General features: G+C 35.2%; 1 protein-coding gene across 9 annotated transcripts in view; it reads right to left on the bottom strand.

The window, feature by feature from the left end:
• KMT2C (lysine methyltransferase 2C) overlaps positions 1-15131 on the bottom strand; it is a 185063-nt gene that overhangs the window by 103916 nt on the left and 66016 nt on the right. For 6 of the 9 annotated variants that reach the window (XM_081970156.1, XM_081970160.1, XM_081970159.1 and 3 more), the window contains exons 3-6: positions 11067-11208; positions 9608-9817; positions 3519-3655; positions 2095-2204 (exon numbers count right to left, since the gene is read on the bottom strand). In XM_081970156.1, the coding sequence (XP_081826282.1) occupies positions 2095-2204; positions 3519-3655; positions 9608-9817; positions 11067-11208 (599 nt within the window). The remainder of the gene's footprint in view (positions 1-2094; positions 2205-3518; positions 3656-9607; positions 9818-11066; positions 11209-15131) is intronic. The other 3 variants (XM_081970157.1, XM_081970164.1, XM_081970163.1) reach the window with 1 other exon arrangement.

The raw sequence follows: 15131 nt of genomic DNA, 5'->3' as shown, positions 1-15131 counted from the left end.
GACAAGTGTCCACTTCCAAATCATTTCCAAAACAGCCTCACTTAAAAGAAGATTATGGCAGTCCAACTGTGTTGGTGATCAAAATGTAAATTACCATTACAAGGCCATTCAAATAAAGGTAAGATCATATGCTAAAAGCAGTGACATAAAAATAAAGATATAATCTAATTTGAAATCACCATCTTGCGAACAAACTAAGAATAGATTCGCATTTTTCAAACAGCAATCTCCAATTGCCACATGATAAATCAAACATGAGTGACTTTCATAAGTAAGGTATAAATTTAAAAGATGTTACATTTAGCCAATTCACTGACAAAGAAAACTACATACATTTTAAACAGATTTTAAATTTTATAGATAACAATAACCATTAGTTTAATTAAACCTTTAAAAACATTAGTGGGGCAGATGCCTTTAAAAATAGGGGGTATGCTTTCTTTAAACAGATGTGTATAGGTAATCCTCGACTTACAACAACAATTGGGATCAGAATTTCTATTGCTAAGTAAGACGGTTAAATGGATTCTACCCAATTTTATGACTTTGTTTGCCAGAGTTATTAACTAAATAGTGCAGTTGGTAAGTAAATTGCGATTATTAGGCGAATCAGGCTTCTTTCACTGACTATGTTGGAAGCCATCTAGAAAGGTTGCAATTGAATCCAGGATGCTGTAACCATCGTAAATACATGCTGGTTGCCAAGCACCCAAATTTTGATCACATGACCATAGGGATGCTGTGAAATTATAAACGCAAGGACGGGTTGTAAAGTACATTTTTTGGTGCCTTCCAGTAACTTTAAATTATTGCTAAATAAAAGGTTGTTAAGTCGAGGCCTTCCTGTAGTTGGATGCAAAGTAGGAAAGGTTTTTGGTTCTGATATGGCCATATTTGTTAAGTTATGTTTTCCTTAAAAGAAAACATACTGAAAGCATATTGTATACCACTACTTACTTATCTATAAACTAGAGTTCTTTTGCTGCCATTAAATATGAATGTTTCAATTAAACACGAAAAACATTACTGTTTTATCCAAATGATTATTATTCATATGCAAATAAGGGCATTCAGCAAAACTTATTTTCTTTTTCATGGGATGGGATATCTATTAATATGCAGAGGGGTTTATAATTCGGGGGAGGGATCTAAATTCTTAGAAAGATGTAAAACAGCACTCTAAAATCCAACCATGGCCTAGAAAAGCAACTCAAATAGAGAATAAATGTTGCTGTTATATGATATGAAACGAATTCTCTTTCTACCTTAAAAATATAAACATTAAATTGCATTTAATGTTTCCAAATTTTATACTGCATATTCAATACTTCCATGGCACATCTAATCCTTGCTACATTTTTGTATAATTTATAAAACAGGCACTAACCATATCAGGAAACTAAGAGTCAGAATCCCATAATTGCATTAAAAAACAAAAGACATCTCCCCCAGCAAAAAATCCTGAAGTCAATTAAAAAGCATATTATGGAAATAGTATTTTCTATGTTCTAAACTCACAAAATGTCCCTCCCATTAGTACCAATATAAAGTTACCATGTATACCATTTAAATTTATTATTAAAAGGTATTTCATCCCCTCCAATTTCTCCAGCCTTAGTAAAGTCTTTATGTTATCTTACCAGAATACCATGTATATGTATTAAATGTAATTTATACATTTAAAAGAATACATAAATCTATTTATTGCAACTGTGTTCACATATACCTAAAATCAATGTATTTAAAATTGATTGATTACTGGGCCAAAATCTTTACAGTAAATTTAAATATAGAAACCACTTAAAGGTCTTGTTTAAAAAAAAATGCTCCTTGTTTGCAAGTCTGGGAAGTGGGATAAAAACTGATTACTTGGTTATCTGGAGGCTGACATTTTGCCAGTGAAATGTACCACCTCCCACTTTGTTTTTATTGATTTCATCATAGAAATAACTCAAAAACAAATTTCATATGTATTTTGAAGTAACCTGCAAATGCCATCTCTGGATTCCATAACGTTTTCAGCATTTATGACACAGAATTTAGATTTTACTATATTTCTAGAAAATATATAACCTTAGTTATTTTCAAACTCACTTTTGTGCTCCCTGAGACAACAGCTTTGTCCACGTTCGCTGGCAGCTGCTCTTCTGTCTGGCAAACTTCCAGTGACCATTCCGCACAGCGGTGATGAGCCCAACAATAGCCTAACACATGATGTTAGCAAATTAATCAATTAGTTTGGCCCCTTTTTGCCAAGTAATATCTAACTTTCAGCTTCAAAGGGATTAGAAAAAACCACCAATGTATAACAGAAAGACAAATAGCATAACTTGATCCTATGAAATTTAGAATCTAATATTAGGGTCTTATGAGAATTTCTATAAACTGAGATCTCAGCAAATCAATAAGAATTCATACCCACATGTGTTACAACCATGTGACATGAAGATGTTTCTGGATAATGTAGTAGAAGGCCCTAGTTATGGTACAACAAAGCTCCTTCTGCCTAATTAGTGTGAAGTATTGCACTATTTAATATTAAATCTAAGACGTTAAAGGCATTAGATATAAATTTTGCATTTCAACATGTAAACATTTATCCGTTGTATTAATCTTGGGGATCAAAACTCAGTTCAATTTATACCCATTAAAAGTTCTGGACTTCCAGTCCACCATGCTCTATTAAAACAGGTAGCAGGATTAAAAAGATCCTTTTAAAGCCTAGGAGACCAGTCCAACTTGGACCAATGATAAAACATTTACATACATACATACATACATAGATACATACATACATACATACATACCAGAAAAACTGTAACACAAATGAAATATTACAATGGATTAAATGGGGCAGTTTAAAATTTTAAATGGAAACTTTTACCCAAATATAGTTGGTCCTCAGCTTATGACCACAACTGGGACCAGAATTTCCACCAGTAAGCACAGTGGTTCTTAAGGAAGTCATACCTGATTTTATGATCTTTTTTGCCACGGTTGTTAAGTGAATTGCTGCAGTTGCTAAGAGAATGCTCAGTTGTTAAGTGGATCTGGATTTCCCCCACTGACTCCGCTTGTCAGAAACCAGCTGGGAAGATTGCCAATTGTGATCACATGACCATGGGATATTGCAAACTTTGTAAATACACCCCAATTGCCAAGTGCCCAAATTCTGACCATGGGGATATTATGACAGTTGCCAAGTGCAAGGATTGGTTGTATATCACTTTTTTTTCAATACCGCTGTAACTTTGAATGTTCATTAAACAAACAGTTGTAAGTCAAGGACTACCTGTATTTCACAAGCTTCATTAGGATCATAAACTGGATATTGCAACACATACTCATATTCAATCCTTAAAGCCTCATATGGCTACAATTATAGCAAAATACTATTATTATTATTTCTTTTAAAAGAGAATGAAATTGCCCTCCCACTCCCCCCAAAAAAGGCAGAAACAAATAAAAATGTTTTGAATGAATTAAATGTTGTCCAGTTAAGAATATGTGAAGAATACCTGTTGGTTCAAATAAGGCTTGGACATCAATGTCATCTGGTAAACCAACCATCCTAAGTTCATCCCAGACTTTGACTACCTGATCATCAGGAGTAGCTTCAATGTTTACACAGGTACAGGCTGTTATATTCTGTTCTCTGCATAGGGCACAAGAAATATTTATATAATTAAAGATGACACATACACATTAACATAACAGTAAAATGTTTTAGACAATAAAGAAATAATATATGATTTAAACAATTCATTTGGTTAAAGCATGATTGCACTGCTAATTAACTAGTTCCTTTATTGTAAAATACTAACTTGCTTTTTTCTCCCCCAAAATGCAGCGTTGGTTTATTCATGGGAGAGCTATAATTTTTGTAATTTACTTGGTCCTTCATAAATGAGCTGAACTTTATTCTGAACAAACAGTCTCCTCTGTATACCTGTTAAAAGGATGATTTGACTGGAAGAAAAAGGGCAACAGCATGGAATAAAGAGACAGAAAAGAAATAAATGCTGTATTTTCCTATGCCTTGGTACACTGAATTATATTTCTGCTGCATAGCAGGCAGCATGAAATGATAACTTCACTTAGCAGAAATCAATTTTACATAGAATAAGAGACAATTTAGAGCCCCAGAACTAAAAGTGTGACCCCCAACCCCATATTTGGGGAGAGAAGTGGTACCGACTAAATCCTCCTAGGTCACAAACTAACTTCAAGGGCAACTGCCTTGAAGGGAAATCAGTTTTTTTCATATGGCTTGCCTTCCCAATGTTAAACCAGCATGACAAGATGATAGAGAATGAAAGGGACATTTTCTTTCAACATGCTATTGTCAACTCTTTGAGGTAGGAAACCAAAGTTATGAAAGTATTTATTTTTCACGTGTTTGAACCTCTCTTTTCTCTCGGAAAGGGGTTCTGGTGATATGCAGTAACATGTTAAAATATAAAAACAGCATATAAAAGCTGAAAATCTAGAATTTAAAAGGAGCTTTCTGAAGGAATCTGCAACATATCTTCATGACTGACAAGGTGGGACCAGCCAATATAAGGGGGCGAAGATCACTCCATTATGTAATCTGGCCCTATCTCAGGCTTTATAGATAGCAACCAACACCATGAATTGGAGCAGGAAGCAAACTGGCACCCAATGCAATTCTTACAAGAAAAGGTGTTATATGCGCCCATTTCCTGGCACCCAATACGGGTAGTCCTTGGCTTATAACAGTTCATTTAGTGACTGTTTGAAGTCACAAGTGCACTGAAAAAATGTGACTTATCACCATTGCAGGAGCCCCATGGTCATGTGATCAAAATTCAGATAATTAGGATCTGACTCATATTTGGGACGATTGCAATGTTCTGGAGTCAGCATGATCACTTTTGTAACCTTTTGACAAACAAAGTCAAAGGGGAAGACAGTGTCACTTAACAACTGTGGCAAAAAGGTCATAAAATGGGGCAAAACTCATTTAACAACAGAAACTTTGGGCTCAATTGTGGTCATAAGTCGAGGACTATCTGTATAGCTTGTACAATCACATTCTGCACCAGCTGAAGCTTCCAGATAATTTTCAAGAGTAGCTCCATGTAGAGCAGTGATGGCGAACCTTTTCGGTACTGAGTGCTGAAACTGGAACATGTGTGCACCACAAATGTGAAGACAGTTGGCTGGCATGCACATGCCTGTTTAGGGGCATTTTTGGGGACCATTTTCAGGCCAGTTTTCAGGCCATTTTCAAGCCCCAAAAACAGCCTGAAAATGGCCAGTTTTTTGGCCTTTTTACAACACTCTGGTGCCTGCGAAGACCAGCTCAGACCAGAAACCAGAAGAGCAGCTGGCGAACGTCAGGTGCCCACAGAGAGGGCTCTGTGTGCAACCTCTGGCACGCGTGCCATAGATTCGCCATCACGGATGTAGAGCATGTTGCAAGATGAGAGATAGCCACGGCATGAGTGACTAAACTGAGAATCATCATATACATAAAAGAGTGTAACTGGCACACAATATGAAGTTGAGCAAAGGCCCGTCTAGGCATGTCTGCCAGCCGTTCTTTGAGCAGGAACTGTAAGTCCAAGAGGCCCCCAGGTCTTACGAACTGGGTCTTTCTGGGGTAGTGTAGAGCAAAGATGATAAACTTCTGGATACAGAGGGGCTCACCTACATTCATTCTATCTTACTAAGGTTCAGCTGATGACTGTTGTTCTCCATCCAGGCCTTGACAGCCTACAAGGACTGCAAAAGAATGCCCACAGCATAATTCTCTTCCCTTGGGATATAGATATATAACTGGGTATCATTAGAGTACTTGTGATTCCTCATCCCATGGTGACAGATGATCTCACCCAGTAGTTTCATGTAGATGTTAAAAAGGAACAGAGAAAATACCAAGACCTGGCATCCCACAAAGCAGGGACCAAGAACTGGTGCCCTATCAACATCGCTTGGGACCAGAATCAGAGGAAAAAGTGAACCAGCACGAAACTGTGTCATCCACCCCCAGCTCTCTATGTTGTCCTAAAAGGACATCATGGCCAATGGTATCGAATGTTGGTACTAGTTTTATTACAGGTAGTAATTACATTACTGTAATTGAGCCTGGCTATTAGAATTGTAAGCCATGATGATCATAAAGTGGACCACAATGTAATGTACCAGTTTTATAACATTTTTGCAGCAGTTATTAAGTGAATAGTGTGCTTGTTAAGCAAACTTATTGTTCACTATTTTTTAAAAACAGGAATAAAGACCAGTTTGCAGCAAAACCACTGTAAATCATGTTCGTGTTACTCCAGGAAACTACAAACAGCCATAAATATGGGTCAGTTTCTAAGTGCCCAAAATGACTGCATGAGAGGAAGATTGATGTGGAAATTTCAAAATTGGATCATAAATATTTTGTGGAGGTCTGCATAACCTTGAATGGTCACTAAGTGACCAGCTCTAAATCAAGAACTACTTGTATAAGGTTCCAATAACATTATCTTGCCAGTCTAAATATTCTTTCTCTCTCCTTCCCTTCATATTTGTGAGAACTAGGAAGGGTCAAGTCTGAGATGTTTTCTCAGGTTATAGCTATGTCCTGGATTCAGGTTACTTTTATTTGACCATTGTCTTGGTTGCAGATTTTCCTCCTGTTCCTCAAGTTTATTCCTACTAATTTGCAAAGAAGAAGTAAAAACAATGACTATCTTTCAGACATATCAGGCTTTGGAGATAATACCAGATATTTTGTATTTGTCAAATTATTTCAATTTCGGAAAAGAAAATGCCCAACTTTTCCATGCTAATCGAGCTATAGCTTCTGGGATTTTTTAATCCATATCTGTTTCATAGAACGCACCTTCCAAAAGGCTCTACTATCGTAGATCATATTGGCCCCAATCCTGGCCTTTCATAAAAGGTCCTTTACTGAAGACCTTCATGTGCTCCAGGGCCTGAAGTCAAATGGTCTTTTGCCAGCTCATCAATTATTTTGTTGGGTTTATCCTTGGTGACATTTTTTGTTTTTTATTCTTTGTTGGCTGTTTTTGTTGCTTTAACATGTTGTTAGCCACTTTTGCCAGATTATTCATTTGAATGAATTATATAAATATTTTTTAATCCTAAATTGTTCTGATTTAAATAGTTTATTTTATTGACTGTATTATACATTGATCAGAGCCCCTTTCCAAAGAAGTTGGATGGTTGAGAAAAAAAATAAAATAAACATTCCCTATACTTAAAAATGCTTTGCTTATATAGTGGCAGAAAGCTAAGCACACATAAAGTTAAGAATTACCCAGAACCCAAATACACAACAGAGACCACTATTTTAAATGAAATTCAAAGTTGTTTAAATTGGATTATCAAAAGTTGTATAAACATTTCGAGATAGAGTCATCTCTGTGGAACAACTGCATAAGCAAAAAATGTTTAATAGTAATAGTTTAATAATAAATTTATGAAGACCTTTAACTACTGATGTGGAGAATAAAGGCAATAACCTTGAGAGAAATATGTAAGCACCATACACAAGGAGAGAGGGCTGAAACATTATTTAAGCCATATGAAGATAATTTTCAGAAATAACCCACGTAGGTCCTTCCTGATTCATTGGGATATAAGGAGGAAGGGGGTTAAATCACCATTGGATTTGCAAGATTGATGTCAACCCCAACAGATGCACCAGACCAAAAAAAAAAAAAAAAAGGTCCATTCTACAGGAAGATTAGAACTACAGGTAGACCACAATTGAGCCCAAAATTTATGTTGCTAAGCAAGACAATTTTTAAATGAATTTTGCCCCGTTTTACAACTTTTCTTGCCATAGCTAAGTGAATGATCCCAGTTGTTAAATTAGTAACACAGTTATTTAAGTGAATCTGAAGAGATTGTCCAATCTCTTCCAGTGTTGGAGCTTTCACAACTTTTGGAGGCAAATTTTTCCACTGATTAATTGTTCTGTCAGGACAATTATTCGGTGGTGCACCTTGTCTCCAGAATTTTGCTTATCAGAAAATAACAAAAGATGATCACGTGACCCTGGGACACTGCAATCATCATAAATATGAGTTAGTTGCCAAGCGTCCAAAGTTTGATCACATGACCATAGAGATGCAGCAATGGTTGTTAAGTATGAAAAACAGTTATAAGTCACTTTTTCAGTTCTGTTGTAATTTCAAACTGCCACCGTATAGTTAAGGAATACCTGTTTACCTTTGTGAGATAGAATTTTATCTCCCATACTTCTAATATATAATAGTTCTTCTCTAGTTCTGTCAAGGTAATCTCCATTATTTTCTATAGCAAATATTATTTCACTAAAATTAATTATTGATTCATTTCATGTGACTTAGATATAAATAATTTGCATTTCAATTTTAGAAAATACTTCAGCACAAATTACATATATATAAAACAAAAATGTACCTTGATCTGCAACACCATAAGAGTGACAAACTGTTAATACTGATCAGGAATATGCCTAATTAAATTTCAAATCATTGTAAATTTCCCCTTACATTCAAAACATTTGAGATTCTTCAAATACCTGTTACTGATTTGTTGACATGTAACTGAATGCATATTCAAAACATTTATTCTATTAGCTTTTTTACTTTAAAAGTTTCTATACTTAAAATGAATCAAAAAAAAGGGAAAACAAATTACAGATATTCAAATAAAAAGTTACAGTACTTTCAATATGTTAAAACATTGTAATCTAGACTCTCCTTTAAAATGATCCATTTTAAATCAGTCAAAATACTTATTTTGCATAGTTTTTGTTTCATTTCCTACTTCAATGCTTTTATCTGACTGGCACCAGCCCAGAAATCACACCAATAAGGAAACTCCAAAGAACAATCCCCTTTAGTAGCTAAACTTGGAGACTAGCCAGGATGGCACTAGAAGTATGATTGCATCACCCTCCTCGGGGACAGAGATGGTTAGCTGTTCCAAGTAAATTAATTTTGCACTTTCCCATAAACTACAAAAACTTTGATTAATCAGTTCAAGACTCTTAAGTATTTTTTTCAATATACAAGTGCATCATTCAAACTCAAAAAAAACAAACAGCTACAACAGAATGCTGCTGAGGCATAGATCATATTAAGTAAATGCAAAAATGAAGAAAACAAAATGGGATTAAAAAGAAAGTTGCAGTGTCAGATATTTTTACAGCTGTGCTTCTCCTTCCAGGATTATAGAAGTGTAACCCCAAAATGGTCTGGTGATAGGAATGTTTCTCAATTTTATTTGAAGATTCATTCTGCAGTATCACAGCCTCTGGGTCTAAATCCGGCTTCACCTTGGCTTATCACTCTCATTTCTAACCACCCTTGCTCCAGGTTTGTGGGTGTGTTTGTGTGTTCATTTCTACTCTGTTGTTTTACACTTTCTGAAACCTATATTCTGTAAGAAGCTTCTGCTTTTGACTTTCAGCTGCCACTTAGAAAACTCTGGATGTATGCCTTGCTAACATCTAACATTTGTTTTATTAAACAAACAGATAAGCAGACCAAAAACGCATGCTGCTTCAAAATATTATTTATGCTTTGGGAGAAAATATTAGATAAAATAGTTTTATTTTGTAACAGATAGAAATGCTTACTTTTTTTGTCCTCTTGCTTTGTGGAGGACTGGGTTCTGCCTTGGAATACTCTCATCAATGGTATCGTTGCTGTCAACAGTTTCATTGATATTTAAGGGCTGGTTGTTCCATGGAGCAATAAACCCTGGAGTTGGACTGAATTGTTTAAGCTCGCCTTGTCCTAATGAGCTGCGTTCCCCACAGTAACAAAAAGCGCAGACCTGTTCACTGCTACAACAAGCAGACCAAAAATAAAAAAAGACCAGAAAGGCAAAAGAGAAAGTTCAAATGGTATTTAAAAATGCAAATAAAGTATTAATATTTAAATTAGATCTAACTTCACCTGTAAATATTTTCACAAAGTTATCCAAGATGAATTTTTAAAAATCCAATGCTAAGCATTCCTGGATTGCCTATACTACAGGGTGCAACTCTTTTCAGGCTGTGTAGCACATCAAGAACTGCACTGCAAAAGTTATCATAGCCAGGATGAAATCCTAAATTTAATCATAATTACACTTAAAGGATAATATCAATTTAAAATTAATTGCTTAAATGTGACAATCTATTTAATAGATGTTTCTGTTAGGCTAAAATCATAATTTGGCAGCATTCTTTGGAAGGTCTCAGAGAAGCCAACCTAAAGCTTGAGCAAAACTACTGGTATGTTGCCCTAGGATAGGGATTTTTCTTCTAGGTTTGCTTAAAAACTGACAGCATTGTTTCTTACCAGTTTAAGCTGAAATGAAGAAAAACTCCACTGTAAAAAAACTAAAAAAACCACACAAATGTCACCCTCCCACCATTATTTTCAGCTTACCCCAAAAAATCTGTTGATCACACAGGTTGGGCATTTAAGTTCTAAATTCAGTGTGTAATCTTAATTTACAATTGGTTTGGATTCATTTTGACTAAATTTGAGAGCCAGTTTGTTCAAGTGGTTAAGACACCAGCCTAGAAACCAGGAGACTGAGTTCTAGTACTGCCTTAGATATGAAAGCAGTTGGGGACCTTGGGCCAGTCAGTTTCTAAATCTTAGCCCAAACCATTTTATAGGGTTTTTATGAAGAAAACAGGAGGAGGAAGGGTTATAAGGTATGTTTGCTGCCAAAGGCAGGATATAAATGAAGAAATAAATTTGCTAAGATATTATTGTGAAGCAGAAAAACAATTCAAACTGGTTCACAGCTATTTTCAGTGCTTTTTCTTTTAAAAATAAAGGCAGAATAAATCTGTTTTAAAATTTAGTCAATAAAGTGACTGATTTCTGATTTCCATATCATCCAAAATACTATTAGAACCACTATTATAAATTTAGAGAAAAGTTATAAGCATAAATCTACCTCTCTCTTAGTAAGGAATGAACAGAATAAACACAATTAAACCACTTATAGATAAATCAAAAGTCTAAAAAAAAGTAGCAGGCGACATATAAAAGTCTCAGCCATCCTCTCACTCATTCTAAATCTGCCTCGCTAACCTGCTTTTTGCTTCAACCCCAATCGAACAATTGGTGTTGGCAGAGTCCACAGAGACTGAGCACTGGAGATCTGGGGTTGCCTTCTTGTCATCGTCCACTTCACTTTGGGCATCCTCCTCTGTAAATTGTTCCCTGGTATCTGCTTAGCAAGGAGAGTGTAAGTTGATTATAGATTTCATTTTAAAGTGTTTAAACAAAATAAGCCATTCTGTTCTAAGCTGTTTTTTCCCATTTTCAAATCATGAGCAAAGTTATACCACAAAACGTTATTTATTTGTCTGTTTGCTTGTTTGCTTATTTAAAACATTTATAAAACTGCCGACTTTCCAACCATTTCTGGATGGCTGCAAAATCAAAACAATCTATAAAATCATATTAAAATTATAAAACTAAACATATTAAAACATTAAAATGTTAAAATCAACAAAGATCTGGCACCAAATCAAACTTTTAATGTAAATTATCCAATCTTTTCCAAGCACTTGGGGTTGATGGGGATGAGATCTGCAATCTTTATGGAAGGCTTGCCAAACTGTAGAGTGCTCCATAGAGTAGGGACTGCCATAGAAAGGGCAGGTTTCTTAGCTTCTATTAGATATTGAGGGGAAAGCAAGTAGGAGCATGCCCAACCTATTTCACCTGGTAGGAAGGGAGTCCTTAGGGAAAGATGGTCCCACAGCTAACTAGGCCCTGTGCCATTCAGAGCGTTAAAGGTAATGATCAGCAACTTGAATTGCACCAGAAAGAAGCTGAAAGCCACTGTAGCTCAAACAACAAGGACCTTATATGGGCAAACCTAGAGACCCCCATTACTATGTATGATGTTGCATTCTGGACCCAGCTGAAGTTTCTGGATGGTCCTCAAGGGTAGCCCCATGATGAGAGCATTGCAATAATCCAGATAGGCAATGACCAAGTCATGAGTGATCATGAGCAAGGCCTCAAAATTTAATTATTACTATTCCTGCTTGCAGGAATGTAAAAAAACAATGTGGTGGATGTAGATTTAGTCTATACAATTGAACAGGCAGAGGCAGAGTTGTGACTGTCTTCACAGCAGCTCTACTAGTCATTGATAAATGCTATAGAAGGTGTGGGAAGTAACTACAGTGTGACAGTTTAAATTGCTTCCCAATTTCCATAGAACTTCATTGGCTTTAACCCTTTCTAACTCTTGTCAATCTCATCCTATTAACTGGATCTGCTTCACTGTTGGTGTAACATTTTTAGCAGGACACAAAAATTGTTATGGGGTGATGGACATATGAAAAATCTACTTCTACCAGGCTAGGAGGAGAGTTAACTTTAAATCCATCACAGACTGTAGAAAACTAGTAATAACGAATTTATTTTAAAAAAGGACCCGAGTATAACTGAAGTACAAAGTAAAGTTTACTGAAATGGCATGTCAATGTCCAAACTGAAATGTGAGAAATAAAATGTAAAAATGTAAAAATAAAAAACACCTTTCAAGATATAAAGATGGGGGAAGGGAGAGAAAGAGAGAGAGAATACTTATTTTTTAAACTTTACAAAGCAGATTATTACTAGATATTGTGAATTTATTATGTGACATAAAATTAGAATGAATGAGTATCCCAAACTATATTTAGAGAAAATGAAGAGATTTAAGAATGAATTATTACTTATCTACCCATCACAATCAAAAGAGTATCAGGAGCTTATATAATTATTATTATTAAAAGTCAACTAAAACATTAATAGTACAGCTACCATAAAATAGTAAAAGAATATTACTTAAACATAAAACAATAAAAACAAGAAATAAAGATGGCCTAATAAAATCAAGAGAAGATATTCTGGAACTCCCTCTCAAAAGCTTTTGAAATATTAAGGAGTGGGTAGCTTGATCTCAGCTGTCACAGAGCATCAGTCCTGCCCCAGGAAACCAGCACCTTGTTGCTTTAATCTGAAAATGTGGGATCAGTCACAGTTCTCTGTTTGATTTAATTGTTTGGGCTTACATTGCTTGGAGTGGGCTGTAATACATTCTTTCAAAATTGTATCCCTCCTTAGCTCCAGGTAAAGCTCAAGGTACTATGAAATTAAGGTATGCATTGCACTTACACAACAATAGCTGATCACAGTATTCAAAACTATTATTAAAAATAATAAAAACAATATTCAGCTATAGTGAAAGAAAGATGTTTCCTGCTAGAATTCTTAATGCAGTAGAATAGTGGAGACAGATCAATTTTTCCATTAATCTGGTTATTGTTCTTGGGATGGAGAAAGCTAAATAACAGCCACCATATGGAGGCTGATCCAATAGTATCTATGATGATAGGAATAGAAACAGCCTCAAATACAGCTACATTCAAGCCAATGTAACAGGAAGACTGAGACTCACTTGACATGTTCACTATAAGTGACATTGGACCCCGAGCCACAGTATTGTGAAATGTGAAACATAATATCACTTGTTTAGTCCACCCAATTTGGTCTTTGAAAAGCATAAAATGTAAAATTGATAATACAAAATTGATGCATAATTTTGTATTTATAAATGTTAATTTTTTTATGTTTACCAGAAAACCTGTAAATTAAAACTAGAACTATAATTAAACACTATGTATGAGTCTAGAATAGAACATTTTTTATTATAGCTTCATATTAGCTTTTACAGAAGTCAGATGGAAAAACATTAAAAAATCTTATTAAATTAGGTAAGAATAAAATAAGGCAATAAAATACAAGTGCTACAGGATTTAAAGCTTAAATACTAAAGATTAAATAAATAAATTACAAAAGTACTTTGCAAAAGTATAAAATAATATTGTCAGTTATAAAATACAGTAATATAAAATAACTCTCACATAAAATTTTAGATAGGATTGCTAAATTGAATCTTTTGTTCATGGTCAGACCGAATAATAATTCTCATGTTTCACTATCTGCTATCTAATGATACAAACTCTGAAAAATGGTAACCATGAAGGTTAATGTGAGCATTATGATCTGAAAGAAATGAAATGTAAAAGTGATCTGGTCTGCCAGCAAATCTCTTTAGAAGACGACTTAGATGTAGGTGATAAATCTCATAACAGAAACAACAAAACAGAAGCACATGCCCTACAATTTCAATCAGAAATAGACTTACGACTATAACTGAGCCTGGAATTATGGTCATAGGTTTTTGCAGTTGGTAAGCAGGTGAGCATGTGATTGAACTTGATTTTATGACTTTTTTGCAGTAGTTGCTAAGCAAACACAGCAGTCATTAAGGGAATCAATTTTACACAATGAGTATTTTGGGGGCAGAACCTGAAGATAAACTCCGGAAACAAAACCCCAAAAAATGTCAAAAAGCATAGCCATAGGGCATTACAAACAGCAGTAAAGTTGAGCCAGTTATCAAGCATCCAAAATGTGACTACAAAAGGGGAAGGGTTGTAGCCAATGTAACTTCAAAATCGGATTGCAATAGTTTTTTGGGGGGGCGCCCTAACTTCTGTCATTAAACAGTCGATTGTTAAATTGAGGGCTACTTGTGGCACTGTATGGCAGTGGGCAAGTTTAAAAATTATACGTTGTTATAAATGTTATACTATAACACTAAAGGTAAAATCAATAGAATTAAGAGCTGTGCATGAATATAATTCAAATAATATAATTCAAATAATATTGGCATTAGCTGTAACCCTAATTCTTGGAAAGGATTTAATACAATACAATACAATACAATACAATAGTAGAGTTGGAAGGGACCTTGGAGGTCTTCTAGTCCAACCCCCTGCCTAGGCAGGAAACCCTATACCGTTTCAGGCAAATGGCTATCCAACATCTTCTTAAAGACTTCCAGTGTTGGGGCATTCACAACTTCTGGAGGCAAGCTGTTCCACTGATTAATTGTTCTGTCAGGAAATTTCTCCTCAGTTCTAAGTTGTTTCTCTCCTTCATTAGTTTCCACCCATTCCTTCTTGTTCTACCCTCAGGTGCCTTGGAGAATAGTTTGATCCCCCTCTTCTTTGTGGCAACCCCTGAGATATTGGAATACTGCTATCATGTCTCCCCTAGTCCTTCTTTCTCTTAAGCTAGACATAC

Source organism: Natrix helvetica, assembly GCF_964273705.1.
Source record: "Natrix helvetica genome assembly, chromosome: Z".
NCBI classification, from domain to species: Eukaryota; Metazoa; Chordata; class Lepidosauria; order Squamata; family Natricidae; genus Natrix; species Natrix helvetica.
This window is presented reverse-complemented; position numbering and strand designations above follow the sequence as displayed.